Source organism: Nematolebias whitei, chromosome 11, assembly GCF_014905685.2.
Source record: "Nematolebias whitei isolate Nwh7 chromosome 11, NemWhi1, whole genome shotgun sequence".
In the NCBI taxonomy this organism is placed as follows: Eukaryota; Metazoa; Chordata; class Actinopteri; order Cyprinodontiformes; family Rivulidae; genus Nematolebias; species Nematolebias whitei.
In genome coordinates, this window is record NC_056508.1 from 35486365 (window position 1) to 35500991 (window position 14627).

Consider the following 14627-nt stretch of genomic DNA (forward strand, 5'->3'; position numbering starts at 1 on the left):
AAATAATATAAAACTGTTACAAAGTGTCTACCCAAAATAGCTATACAAGAAAATAAGTTTGTCAAACACACTGTGTGCCTCAGTTTCTGCAAACATTTCTACAATTACATCAACCACTTGACAATAATTTGTCTGTGATTATTTTTTCAAGTTGTTTGTTCTTGCTGTTTAGTTTTAAACAGTTTTACTATGATCATGTTAGTCTTCCAAACATCAAATGCTGTAGCAAGTTTAAATAGGTGTTGCCTGAGGATGTGCTGACAGTGTTCCACTAAAGAATACCTTTTGCTGATTCAGCATGAGGTGTGTAAATCCTCTTCCACAGAGGGCCTGCATGTGTTTTGGGTTCTCCTTCAAAATGGCACTGAAATCAAACATGGCTGTCTTTCGCTGACCCAGCAACACATAACACCTCGCTCGCTCCAGGAGGGAATCTGCTGCATCGCCACCTTTAAAAAAAATCCAATTACTGTATCAGTTTGACTGTATTTCACTTCTCTGTTAGACCAGTCGTAACACAAAGAGCTCGTTGGTCAAATATTATTCACCAGAGGCCATAATTGCGATGGATAAGTAAGCCACAGCCTCCCTGATGGAGCTCTCGACGTTTGAGCCGTCCAGGATGCGTTTAGCAGCCGAGTGGCAGTGTCCCTGCAGCAGCGCTCGGTCTTTCTCTCGCGCCACAGCCAACAGGCTGCGCAGGCAGCTGGTATCACCGCACACAATTAGCTTTTTGAGCAGCTGCAGAAGAAAAAATGAATCAAACATTTGACATCTCTCTCTTTTTGTAAAAGATGTGAATTCAGGAAACAAAAATAATAAACATCTGTTTGAGTAATAAGGCGCATTAAGCGAAACAAAACAGTCAGATAAGTCAAACTTTATTCAACTCATTCACAATAACTCTTGTTTTTCAGATGTACCACATAAAATCAGTTTGAGATCAATAAGCACATCCAGAATTACCTGATTACAAGGCTCACTGTTAATTTTTCAGAAAGTTAAAGGATTTTAAGTGCGTCTTATAGTCCGAAAAATATGGTACTACTTAATGCAACATATAGATTATTCATTAAATTAACTAGTTTTTTAAATTTTGGCTAGTGATTTTTTTTTTTAAGATTTAAAGCCTGAATTGTAGTGGAAATGACAAATCTGACTGAATTAGCAGGATTAACAAAGCCTGCATCATCTCAACCTAAGTCATCAAAGTAGAGGTGAAATGAATTATTCTGAATCCTTATTTTAACTAAATCATGTGCAGTTTCTAGATAAGCATTTGTAAATATGAGATGATCAGATGTTCCCTGATACAACGCTGTATGTACAGAAGACGTTATCAATAAAATTATGAGATCAAGTTTCAAATGTGTCAAATTGTTGCATTAAAGTAAGAATTGTAATAATCTATTGTGGACAATAAAGATCCTGATTAGCTGTAAATACACTTCAGATTCACAAACAGCTGTACCTGGTTAGTGTCGTAAAGGAACCCTCTGTGCAGCTGCAGGAGGGCGAGGCGAGCCAGAAAAGGCGCCCGAGGATTGGGTGCCCCCACAGACAACAGCAGCCTGTAGGCCTCCTCCACCCGGCCAAGCTGGTACAAGGCATCTGCTGCCAGGGTCTGAGGCCCATCAGCACCGGGCTGGAGCTCCATGAGCAGAGCAGCCAGAGACTGGACACCAGCAGGTGTCCTTAAGAGAAAAGAAGTAACAAAAAAGCATCATTAATAGAAATAGAAATTACTAAAAACTTGTTAAAAATTCATTTCGGTTTAAAAACAAGTATAAACACTTATACAATTACTTATTCTGGTGTTGAAACTTTTAAACATTAGGTACAATACATGAATGGAAAAATATCATACCCTGATCTGTGGTTGTCTCTCTTCGATGGGCCCTGCAGCTCATGTCTGGGATGCTGGGGGTCGTCACCTGAACCAGACTTGGATTTGTGTTCTGCTTTCCCCTCCAGCATGACTTGCCCCTGCTCCAGCAGGACTGTAACCAGCAGCCCTCGACAGTTCCACGGCACCAGGCAGCGTACCGTCAGCGCAGCTTCCTGAGGATGCAGCACGCTGGCTGTCACATAGTCTAGAGCTGTGAGGTAATGAAAACCACCCATAATACGCAGGAGGCCCCTGCCACAAAGCGCTCGTACGCAGCTGGATGGGTGAGGGGTGTCATGTTCGATCACAGCTTGAAAGTCTTCCAGTGCTCCCTTGTGGTCACCAGAAAGAAGCCGTGCATAGCCACGAAGAACCTGGACAGTGTTCTGGTAGCTCTGCTGTCCCTGGGCAGCAGCTAGCTGGCTACAGATTGAGAGGGCCTCTTTGTGCTCCCCTCTGAGGAGGAGACAGTCAGCCAGTCGCACCCGCAGCTCTCTGCCTCCTCCATCAGGCTCTAAATGACAAAGAGTCTGTAAGGCAGAAATCGCCGGGTCCAGGAGCTCAATTCCTTCAGTTGTCCGCAGGTCGACACGACCGAGAACCCTCTCCCTGAAGCCAGACAAACTCCTCTCCGCCTGCTGACGGAGGTGGTTACGCGCAGCCTGTCCGGTACCAAAATTAGTGAAGAGCTTTTGGAAGTAAACTCTGGCAGTGGCAGGATGGGTCTGAAATGCTCCCTGCAGATCTCTGCACTCCTCTGCAGACTTTCCTCCTTCTGAAAGGCAGGCGGCTGCCCGGCTGGCTAGGAGCCTGGCTCTCCTCTCAGGAGTGCCTAAAGTGTCCGAAGCACTCTCTGGGACGTTTTGCTCCTGATGCAGGAGAATGGTGTACACCTCTGCACTGTCCCCAAACCGGCCTGACAAGAACAAATACATTGCTCTAAGTTCCTGCACGTCTCTGTCAGCAGGTGAGACAGCTGATAGAAAGTCAATAACTGTAGAAGAGTCCTCTATATCCATGTTGTCGTCCTCTTTTGTTGTGTCTGCCCACTTACTTTCAAATGCCAGAGAGGGATGTGTTTGCAATATTTGTTCCGTAAAAGACTTCACTATTTTGGTAAGGTGTACAGCTTGTCTGCTCTGCACGAGTTGGACCGTTTCTGATTTGTTCCTTTGGTATGTTTGAAGATAAAGTTGCAGTCCCCTGGAGCTGTGCGGCTCTGAGAACAAGCAGGCCAGAGCCCGAGTTATCTCCAACAGCACGCGGGTTGAGCCCTCCGGATGAGGGCTTCGCTTGCCCTCCAGCAGAGCCGTGCAGCGAGCAGAGATCTCCTCACAGTTATGCCGGCCACTCAGAAGAAGAGACTCCATTTTGAAAATTGTGGCTGTCAAATTGTTGGGGCACAATGTGGACAGAAAAACAGCTGCAAGACCTTTATTGAGACTCTCACAGGGCTGCTTGTCCTCATGACTGTTCAGCCAACTTTCTAAGGTAGAGATCACCTGTCCCAAGCTGAAGTTGTCCAGTTTCCTCATGTGGGACACAGCAGAGGTGGCATGAGTCTTGAAGGCAGACATGTAAAGGGTGGTGGCCTTCTCCAGGTCTCTGTCCTGAAGAAACATGTCCCCATCTGTGCACAGATGTGAAACTCTGACTGCAGGTCGAACCGGAGCAGTCATGATCAGACAGCCCTTCTTCCAGTTTCACTCGCTTCAGCTTTTCAAACCGTAAGAACATTGACATCCCTGTTTAAAGAAATGATTATTAATTTGAACAGTATATTTACCAAGGATGTAAAATATTCATATACAGTATATATTAAAATGTTTATGATCTAATGAATAAGTACCCAAAAGAAAGAAAGACAATGGTATTGTCACTGTTTTCAGTGTTTGTTTGTTTTTTTTCTTTTACTCTTTTGCGTTGTTTAACTTTAATGGTACTTTTTTCATGTGCAAGTTTTCCCATGTGCAAATAACATTGAAAGGTATTCTTTGCACTCTCTTTGCTAAAAACAAGATGGAAAATCTGTCTTTAGACAATGCTGAAAACAAGTTTCCCCCCAAAAAAAATTTCAAATTTTGACTCATCGAATGACAGGACACTTTGTAACTCTCCTTGATATGTCTTTGTCTTTGCATGACAGGGTTTTAACACGTTTTGATTTGATGAGCCGCGTTTTCTACGTGAACTTTTATGCAGAATTAACTTCTCTGACATGTTTGTGTAGGTTTCTAGATGCTGAACAGTAATAAAGCATGTCCCATAGGAAATAAACCTGAGAGCAACAACTAAATACATTTGTTTTACATGTTTTTATTTCTGGAAATAAACTAAATTGAAGTCATGGTTTCTTAATTCGCACAAGGCCTCTGCCTAAAAGTCTCGAAACAATTAAGTTAAAAAAACAATTTGGATTTTAAGAAGAGAAGAATTGTTTCCTACCAACAAAAATGATAGGCTCAGATAAATACAAACTCAGTGAAATAATGAAGTCTGTTGTCATAATTTCTTAAACAAATCAATTTGTTTTACGGCGTCGATGACTCTCTAGCGCCCCCGTGTGACCATTTCTCAGTCATGCCTCTCAAGCCTTTTTTTAGCTTTTGTTTCCAGCAATTTATTTATTTTTTTATTTTTGCTCATCTTTAAAAATGAATTTAACATCAATCGATATAGAGAATTGTACCTATCTTTCCTCTTACTGAATGCCAAAGTACCGGAAGAACGGATGACCGGTGGGCCCCAACCGCTTAGGGTTCGGGGTTGCCATGACAACACGAGTCGCGCTCAAACAGCAGAAGTAACAAAGGTGTTTTCTGTTAACTTGTAATCGGTGAAGATTACAGAATCAAACTGACCGCGATAAGCTCCAGATGTCGGTGAAATGATCCTGGCTCTGCCTCCTTTCTTCTCGGAGCCGGGCAGCTCGAGGATACGAGGCGGACTGTTTGTTGTTCTGGAGAGCGCGAGTCCGGTTGCCATTGGAAACCACAGACGCTCGTGCTCAGGCGTCGTGAAGCCCGCTGCTTATCTGTGGCGGATCAAACTCGAAAATGGTCGATAATGTAAAGACTTTGCGTTAGAACAGGAAAGAAGTGGATTTCTGTTAATGCTGTACGAGACAGAAAAAAAATGTATATTTTATAAAATCAAAACAGTTCAAGACAAAAACAATAATTCATATTCATTTTAGACTAAAAACTAAAATAGGGCTCTGTTTTTCCTCACCTAAAAACATCTGTCTGCTATTTTCAACTTGATTTTATTTAAATATGTATTTTTAATCTTGTTTTGTCTTGTCTCATATAAGTCATACAAAAATAAAACAAAAATGTTAATGATATATTGAAAATTGACCATAATCAGATGAATGTTTTGACGTCTTTAAAATAATTTTATGATGAACTGGAGAAATGGTGTTTTCTGCAAAAATTCAAAATGTTGCATTGTTTCATTGAAATTTGCTGAAGAAGCTGCAAATTAAGCTCGTAAAGCTGACATTCATTCATTCATTCATTCCATTTTTATTTATACAGGTTAGTCTCATTGAGTCACGACTCATTTACAAAAGAGCAGAACATTAAAACTTAAAGAAACAAAATGCTTGTTAATGCTAAAAAGCACGTTGGAGAACTTTAGCTAAAACAAATATCTATCATAAAGCTAAAAGTGGCAAAAGTTTAGCTAAAAGCTAAATGTATTAAAATGATAAAAGCGAAAAGCAGTAAAAGGCTAACAAACGTATAGCAAGAGGGAGCAAAAGACTTCCAAAAAGGGCTGGCTAGTGGCTAAAAGTAGCAAAAGTCTATAAAAGCACAATCTAAAAACGCTAGTTAAAAGTAACCAAAGTTAGCTAAAAGCAAAATGAAGCAGAATAGTTGCAAAAAGTAAGTGAGCAAGCTGATATAAAGAAAACAATATTTTGGAAGAAGTTGAAGCAATCCCAAGTATTTTATGATGAAAAATAAACTATAAATTTTAAGTTACAAAGCCAAATGAGTGGGATGAATGTTTTGATATATGGAAAACTAAAACTGCAGTACGCAGATGTATCGTAGTTAGACAGCAACAAATAAATAAATAAAAGGGCAGAAAATAAACAGGTAAAAGTAATAGGATGTGGTGAGGACAGACACAGAAGTGAAAGAAAATTCAGTCATCTTGCTGACTTGTTTCATATTTTCACATCAGCAGTTCGAACGGAGCTTTTGGGTGTAGGAATTTAAGATCCTTCATGAGATTTTGTTTTAATTCATTCAGAAGCAAAATACACAAACACAAATGTTCTTGAATTCCACAATATCTCATTGTTTGCCCAAGTGAATATGTTAATCATCTGTTTTCCTCAAGATCTACCAGGCTCTAAGCAGGGAACACAAAAGGTGCAGGGCAGCTGCCTTTTTGTGCCGAGGCCAAAATTTGCAATTCATGAGATATAGTTGATCCACCTCAAGAAGAAAACCTCTCTCAATAAAAACCCAGATTCTTGGATGGGGCTTTGTAAACGTAGACACCTGCACAACGGCTGCTGCTGCTTCAAATACACCCACTAAGTTTGAACTTTGGGTTTGTGACAGCATTTTTATTTTTAACATATTACATCACAACATTTTGATCAAATACATTACAACTTTATAATAAATTTGCACCACAGGAGCTACCAGTGAGCACAAGAATTACAAACCCTAAACAGCTTTATTATCATTGAAAAACATAAATAAATGCATACAATAATTAAAAAAAAGACTGTATTATATATATAAACATATATGCACATTTCAGGACCAAACATGTTTGTAATGAAACATTTATAAATAAACTCCTGAAACTGGAAAATCCTTTTTTTTTTCCTGTCAGTGAACTAAACTGACACATAACCTCTCAAAGTGAGATACCTAGGCACCACAAGAGCTCCGTCTGAACTAAATATGTGTGGTGAGGGGAAAAAAAACCCGAGCCTACTGCACCCTGACACGTTCAGTTGCAGGAAACTGAAAATCTGACGTCCTTTGGGGATTTCAGTGTGCAGTGAGCGACAGCGATCCATATCTGAGCTGTACGATCAGACACATCGTGGATGCTGAGCCTAAAATATCCGCACAGTTTCAAAAACTCACAGAGTCTTTAGCTTGCCTGGTCAAACTACTAAAACACATCAATCGAGCATCTATTCCTAGATGTTTAAGGAAAGAAAACAGAAGTGCAACTTCCTTATTTCTCTGCACACACATATAAACAATCGTATTCATGTATCAGAAACCACAGCTGTCTGCTGCTGCAGTTTTCAAAGATGCCACACAAAGAAGCTGGAGGTAGAGTGGTGTGTTTTGTTCACCTCTTTCTTGGCAGAAGACTACAGTTGAAAGACATGGATTCCTTTATTTGTATTTATTTATTTCCCCCACACTCACCATATTATTGAAGATCATTGTTAGAGATGAGCTGCTTCCTGTTGTAGGGGAGGCAGATTGACGCTCAAAGTTGTGCATCTGATCAAATGTGTGCGATTTTTACGTTGAAAGGGTTGAACTTATATTCAAGTTTCACTTTCTCGTGCAGTAGCTATGAATCATCCCCAACGTGTATTCACCGATTTGCCCTCCTTAACTGTTGGAGTGAACTCTGTGCTGGTTAGCCAAATATCTCACAAACCACTGAACAGATATGAGTGAAACTCAGTTTGCTCACTTAAAACTCATTTGTAGTAAACTCGATTCAAGACAGCCACCTCAGCACTAACTCAATCACTTTTACTGATATTGAGCTCAAATTTAGAGCGAGAGTAGCTGAGAGTCATCCCCGTAATGTATCTGAGCTCCAACACACCCTGATAGATGAGAGAGCGCTCAATGTTATTTACAGGGTTTGACCAATAAATATAAACTTGGTTTTAAACTTTAGCTTGAAAGGAGGGAGACCTTTTAACATATTAGAAAAGGCCTTACTTTAAAATGTGAATTTGGATGAAGTGCTTTTAAATAAATAAAGTCTATAAAAATCTGCACTGTACCTTAAATAGTCATGTACTTTCTCTGATCACTTGGGTGCAATTCATGACATCTTTGCAGTTGTTTGTGGGTGTGTCACCTAGAAACTATTAGTAACGTCTCATCTAAAAGGCTTTGACCACATGCAAAGGACTGGCTCTCACAACAGCATCATGAAGTGCACTCTTTCAAAAGTCCTGCATTGTCTTCATACTGCAAGGTACCTTCATGCGGTCAACCTTTGCTTCCACTGTAGTTTCTCCAAGCTCTCCTGCAGCAGCTGAGCACAGCCTGATAAATCCATGTGGTGTAAAGAGGAGTGAACGTCGTTCAGGTTGGCCGAGGAGCGCTGGCTCCACAGCCTCAGCATCTGATACTGCTTCTCCATGGAACCCAAACCGGCCTCCAGCTCCACTCGCTCCATCTGCTGGTCAGACACCGAGAGCAGACGCAGGAACTCTTTCCACCGACGCAAGGGGACCTCCTTGATGATCGCATAGAGCACAATGGCTGGCCAGCGATCTGACTGCTCATCCTGTCTGGTAGCTGGAAGGAAGGAATCGCAGATAAGCGAGCGAAAACATAAACAAAAAAAAAGGTTGGACAAGAAAATAATGAAAGTCCTGTGAGCTGTACTTTAAATATAGAAGAAAAAGCACAATGCTTATAAGGTTATATAAGCATTTTAACCATATTGTCCCAATAAACGTAACTTAGATGAAGGTTTGTTGTGATTAATCTTTTCACAGCATTTTGTAAAAGCATAAAGGATCTTCCCTTAAGTTCCTAACGATTTATAGTGATGCCAGGCAGACATTTTCTTAGACATTTTCATTATCTTAGATCTTATTACTAATTTTCTTTTACATTTTATTGTTGGATGTAACTGGGACCCTGTGTACATTTTTTTTTTTTTTTTTTTTCATTTAGCCTTTATTTATCCAGGTTAGTCTCATTGAGCCACGAGAACTCATTTTCAAGAGAGACCTGTTTAGGGAGCACATGGTGGGGGTTAAGGGCCTTGCTCATGGGCCCAGAGTGGGGCGAATGAGGGTGGGGGCAAGTGTGGGTGTTTCACCTACCCCACCCACAATTTTGATGTTGTCGGGGCCGGGGCGTGAACCGGCGATCTTCGGATCACAAGCCCACCTCTCTAACCTCTGCGCCACCACTCCCCCACATAATACATACATAATGACAATAAAGAATCTCTGACGCTGACTCTATTGACATTTATTTTCAAATAGAAGAAAGAAAGTCTTCCTTTTTAAAGTTAAATATTTGTAAGATAAAGGAGCTGGACATTGATTTCAGAAAAGACTCTTCAGTTGCCGCTCCTGTGGTCATTAACGGTGAAGCTGTTGAGGTGGTGCATTAATATAAATATCTGGGAATTGATCTCGATGACAAACTGACCTTTGACCCACATGTGAACTCACTTTGTAAGAAGGCCTACCAGAGAAATTTTTTTTTTTATTAATCAGAAGCTCTGTGGTTTTAATGTTGATTCTACTTTTACAAGAATGTTTTATTCATGTTTTATTGAGTCTTTTTTAACTTTCACCTTCATCTGTTGGTTTGGATTGTCAGGCTGTGCAGCAAAACTGCTGGCATAGTCCTACAAAACCTCACTGATCTACACAAAGTGAGGTCAGTGAACAAGGCCAGGCTGATTCTGGCAGATCCTGATCACCACTCCATGGTGAGTTCAGGTTGCTTCCATCTTGTAGCAGGTATCTGCTGCCCAGATGTAGAACGAACAGACTGAAAAACTCATTCATTCCTGTAGAGATCGAACAGTGATGATCTCTGCACTGTTACTTTAATGTCTCAATGTCTTGTCTAGTATGAATGTTTTATGAGCCTACTGACCGTGAAACAAATTGCCCCTCAGGGATAATAAAGATTCTTGAACTTGAACTCCAATTATATGAAAGTCAATTTTCTCTTAAAAAAAGTAACAGAAATGACATCACAGCTAGTGTTTAGCATTTAGCATAAGATTAAAAAAAGACGAGCATTTACTATCTGATTTCCTCTTTCCTCTGATGTTCGAACTATGACTGATGTGAAAAATGAGGGTACGCAGTTTCATTATCTCCTCTGTATGCATAACTGATTAAAGATAGCGTAGTGTTGAACAACGACCGCAGCTGAAAAGATGACAGCACTGGAAATTCAGACACTGCACCACACCAATGACCAGATGGAGGGAAAGCATTGCTGAGACTTTAGCTTGGCTGAATTTCAACCACATATTTTACAGCAAACGAGCGTAATGACTTGTGACATTGAACTTTAGTAAGTGATACTAGTATAAATACTAGTATCTAGTATACTAGATCCAAAGGAAAATTTTCACCTTGGTGGACAATAAAGTTTTATCTTATCTAAATTGTTTTGTATATACGTATGGCTTTTTTTTGGGCTATAAGGTCCACTTAAAATCCTTTAATTTTCTCAAAAATCGACAGTGAGCCTTATAATCCGGTGCGCCTTATGTATGAAAACAGATCCGTTCATTGATATTGTGCCTTATGCGCCTTATAGTCCGAAAAATATGGTACACTACTCATATCTGTTGAATTACATTCAAGTTCAGCATTCAAAGGGAAATACAGGGCTTATATAATATGGACTTTTTAATGGAATATGATTTATTGCCAAGACGCATTGTTACAGAACATAAATGATCCACCAAATTTCTTTCCTTTTTTGTGCCAAGTTCAGTTTTAAGGAAATTTCAAGCCTCGTGAAAGGTTTTCTCAGCTTTTCGGTTTATTAGCAATCAACCACTGCTGGATGGAGAAGCTCTTTAAATCTGTTTCAAGCAGAGGATTCCTACTGGTAACGGGTCTTACTGGTAACGGGTCTTACCCGGCGTGTGAACACTGTCTGGCATTTGACCACAGATGTGAGCAGGTGGTTCCTGACATGGCAACATCATGGGAGTTTCCTCAGAAATGGTAAATGTCTTGAAAGAAAAACAATAAAAATAAAGTAAAACATGATATCCTCCAGTCAATCAGTCTCCATCATGTGCAAAAATCTTCAGCACCTTTTAAAAACACCAGCAAGCTGCCTCGAACTTTTAATATGGTTTAATTTCACTAGAAAGATCCTTATCAACATGTTACTTTGCTCCTATAGTGGCTTTAATGTGTCAGTGTGTGGCCTCGTTTTCATAGGATCCTCACTTATCTACATAACAGCCACAGTACCTGAACAGAACGTAAAGTACATGAAACTGAACACAAACCAGCGTGGTCGGGGCGCTGCCGTGATGACTGCAGTGCTCTGCGAGGAGGAAAGATATAATCTGTGAGTTTCCTGCTCGTGTCAAAACGCTCACCTCAGAAATGCCATTACAAACCAGAATACTGCTACAATTCTTTGAAAACTGCTACAGTTGATTCTTACGAGTGTCTGTTTTTATGTTTAGTTGTGCTGCAGCCTTTTTGCAAGATAAAATGACCACAATTCAAGTGTTGTTTACTTTTAAACCACTATTTTATTCAATGTTAAAGCTTTGAAAAGAATGCACTTATGAAAACGCTTTAAAATTTGAAATGCATGACCCAAAGGCTGTCGGGTTTGTGAAGAGGAAAGCAAAAGCTGAATGAGTGAGCTGCATGTCTGCACAGGTCTTTGGAATTAGCACTTGAATAAAACGTAGGATTCAGGTTACCTTTAAGAGTTACTTCCTGGGCAGGTGTTTCCGAATTTTTGTTTGGCCTCCAGAAGGAACAACTGTCTTGATTTCTGAGCGTACACTCGCAGAAAATCAGAAACCAAAAGAGCACCAAAAAGGACGCAAGAGTCGCCACAGAAACCAACCAGAGCATGTGGTTATTTGCTGCAGAAACAAAGAGAAACGGCCATGATCTCACTAATCATAATCTGTAATATATTATCTAAACAGATTATTCTGTAATCTGGGCCAGAACTACAAATTAGAGACTTAAAACATAATTTATGTATTATTATAGTAGAGAGATGAAACTAACAGTTACCTTGGACTGATGTTACTGCAGGATTCGATGTGTTGGTTGAAGTCTCGCTTCCTGGCACTTGAACTAAAGTTGAGGCAAACATTTATTCAGACGTTATTAGGGTAGTTCAAAATTTCTGTGAAAAAGTTATGAGTAGTCAGTATCTTACCTGGAGTAGACTGTGGTATGAGAGTCATTAATCTGAAGAGTTTGACAAGTGTTCATGAGGGAGTGAAGCTAACTGCTACCCAGAAAAATACATTTCTGCTATTTAAAAAAAAAAACCTTTTGCACAGCATCGTTTTTGCACCAACTTCTTTCCCCCTGCTAGTTTATGGGAACGTTTTTGTTGGTATTTTTGTTTGAAACCAGTCTGAGATGCAAAAACAGTCGGGGACCACTGACGTAGAGTGGTCAGTGTGGTCTCCAGTGCAAATAACCATAAACATCTATAAAATAAACCATCCACAAAAAGAATGATGTGTAAAAGTTCACAATATTTTTTCTTTTAACAGAGATCACTTTTTCTTTGTTTGTTTTGAGTTGTTTTAAAAGATGTAAATGTGTTCCTAAATGAGTCATCTTCTGGTAGCGGTTAGCTCCACTCCTCATGAGCATTTCTCTGATTCTTCAAACGCCGTCTACTGCAGGTATGACCCTGACTATTCTGACACGCACCACACTACCATTCTTCAAAGAATTTGAGCTATTTCCAAACATTTATTTAAAAAGAAATTCTAGATATTTTGGAGAGTGTTTCAAAAAGATCACTAACAAGTTCACAATGATAAATTTATATGAGTTAGAAGAGAAAAAATAATTTGGCTGAAAGTACAAACGGTAGACAATAAAATAAAGAATTGTAATTTTTAACAATGAAACTTGAGACGAACATGAAACAAAGAAACACATTTCCTCAGACAATTTCATGAAGAACCAAACTGTATGAGTTATTCTTTCTTGTGTTATTTGAATTTAAAATCTCTTTACCTGTGACAATTGTTAAAAAAAAAAAAAAAAAATACAATGTGAATAAGATACAGTCCTTGAAAAATACCACCACATCCAGCCTAACATTCAAACGTCCAATATTTTATAAAATATCCCACTTTTTTTACATTTCTTTCTAAGTTATTGCATTAAAACTTCTAATCTAACATTATTTTATCACTCACTATCCAGATCGTTCCGTCTGGATAGTGTTATATTTAATTCTTGTCAGACATTCTCAGTAACAATGTGATTTATGCCATTAAAAGACAAAATGTCCCGTCTCAATTATCTGAGACACCAAAAAAGATCTTCATGAAGTTACCTGTATTATTCACTTTGCATGATTCCTTTAAGCTTAAATATTTACAGACGATGCAAAAAAAAATTAAACAAACACATTGCCACAGCATGATGCTGCCACTGCCATGCTTCATCATAGGGATAATGCTCTTTTGTTGATAGTGAACACTTTCATTTTTAAGCACCATCTTATTCTGCTTCTTCTTCAGTATCATATTCGACTTTCTAAACTGAGTGTGAGCTTCCTGCTGTCTACTGCAGGTATGACACTAACTGTGTGGAAGTACTTAGCACAACTCTACTTCACATACAAATATCCCTATAAAGTACTACATGGACAAGCAGCTGTGGAGCTTTGGTTCTTGCCTGGTTTGTACATTTGTGATGTTTTTCTTGTTATTCTTTGTGGTGTCACGTTTAGATTCTTTTCTTCTTTAGCATTTTGTAGATCCTCAGAGAGTTAACGCTAAACCAGACCTAATCTTTGCAGGCATCCCTCTGAACGTGCACGTTGTATTCAGGTCATGCGACACTTTGCATACAGGTGGATTTTACTGAAATATTTATGCAACTTGTGGAAGTAACCAGACCAGCATTGATGACTTCAAAAGCACATACAAACACGTATGTTACTTATAGCTACAGAACAAAACTACTGCAGGTTATATGTGAACACGAGAGGTGAATACATTTTTAAAGACATTTTTTTCTTACTACCGGTATTTGCAACCAAAAAAAAAGTGCATTTGGTCCAGATGAGACCTGCAGCACAGGAGATAATAATAATTAAGAGCAAAATTGTCCTAAATGACTATTAAGCTTCCGATTTCAGAACATGCTGAGTTTCAGTAAAGCCATGCAAACAGTAGCATGTGTGGTTTTTCTTTAGATAAACTGAGACGGAAACTGATTTTCACTTTGATGACTGATGAGAAACTCTGTCAGACCGAGGCAGCAGAGGGACCTCCACTCCTGTTCAACGTTTGATTTGAATATTGGCAGAATTTACTGAGCATGAACGAGATCCTAACACGCGTGTATGTTATTAGGTTAAAGTTGTTGTGTTCTGATCCAGTTGACAATAACACGCAACAGATCATGTCAGAGGGTTAACTTACTTTTTGTAGTCACTGAAACTGCAGTGGCAGCTGTAGACAGATTAGTAGATGGAGGTGGGACTCTAAAAGCACAATGAGAAGAGATTGTTAGCGACTAAAAACATCAAAATAGATTCAACTAAACGGTAAAGTTCAGAACACAAGGGTGTGTTTCAACATGCTGTCAGTTTTAGCTGTTGTCAGAATTGGGCCTTTTCAACAACGAGCACATGAAGAACTATTACTGCGAAACTTTCTTAGAAATAAAATTAATCAGTCGCCTCATGACTTTCTATAAACTATCTAAAGCTAATACTGTAAAATAGTTTGGATGCCTGAGTCAAATGGATAATTTACAATACAAAAT

The 14627-nt window shown here is 39.3% G+C and overlaps 1 protein-coding gene across 1 annotated transcript; it reads right to left on the reverse strand.

Annotated features, from left to right (window-relative positions):
• Positions 1–8104: 8104 nt before the first annotated feature.
• On the reverse strand, positions 8105–12067 carry si:ch211-112c15.8. The gene is made up of 6 exons (XM_037684504.1): positions 12040–12067; positions 11886–11954; positions 11567–11734; positions 11138–11175; positions 10756–10852; positions 8105–8424 (listed from the first exon to the last, which is right to left on the reverse strand). The coding sequence occupies exons 1-6, from the start codon at positions 12065–12067 to the stop codon at positions 8105–8107; spliced, it is 720 nt and encodes a 239-aa protein (XP_037540432.1).
• Between the last annotated feature and the right edge of the window lie 2560 nt (positions 12068–14627).

Excerpts from the sequence above, each read along its gene's own strand:
- si:ch211-112c15.8 (XM_037684504.1), bottom strand. The coding sequence starts at position 12,067 with ATGACTCTCATACCACAGTCTACTCCAG. Across the intron at positions 11,176-11,566 it reads CCAGGAAGTAACTCTTAAAG|AGCACTGCAGTCATCACGGC; the intron begins GTAACCTGAATC and ends TCCTCCTCGCAG. Across the intron at positions 8,425-10,755 it reads AGACAGTGTTCACACGCCGG|CTACCAGACAGGATGAGCAG; the intron begins GTAAGACCCGTT and ends CCTTCCTTCCAG.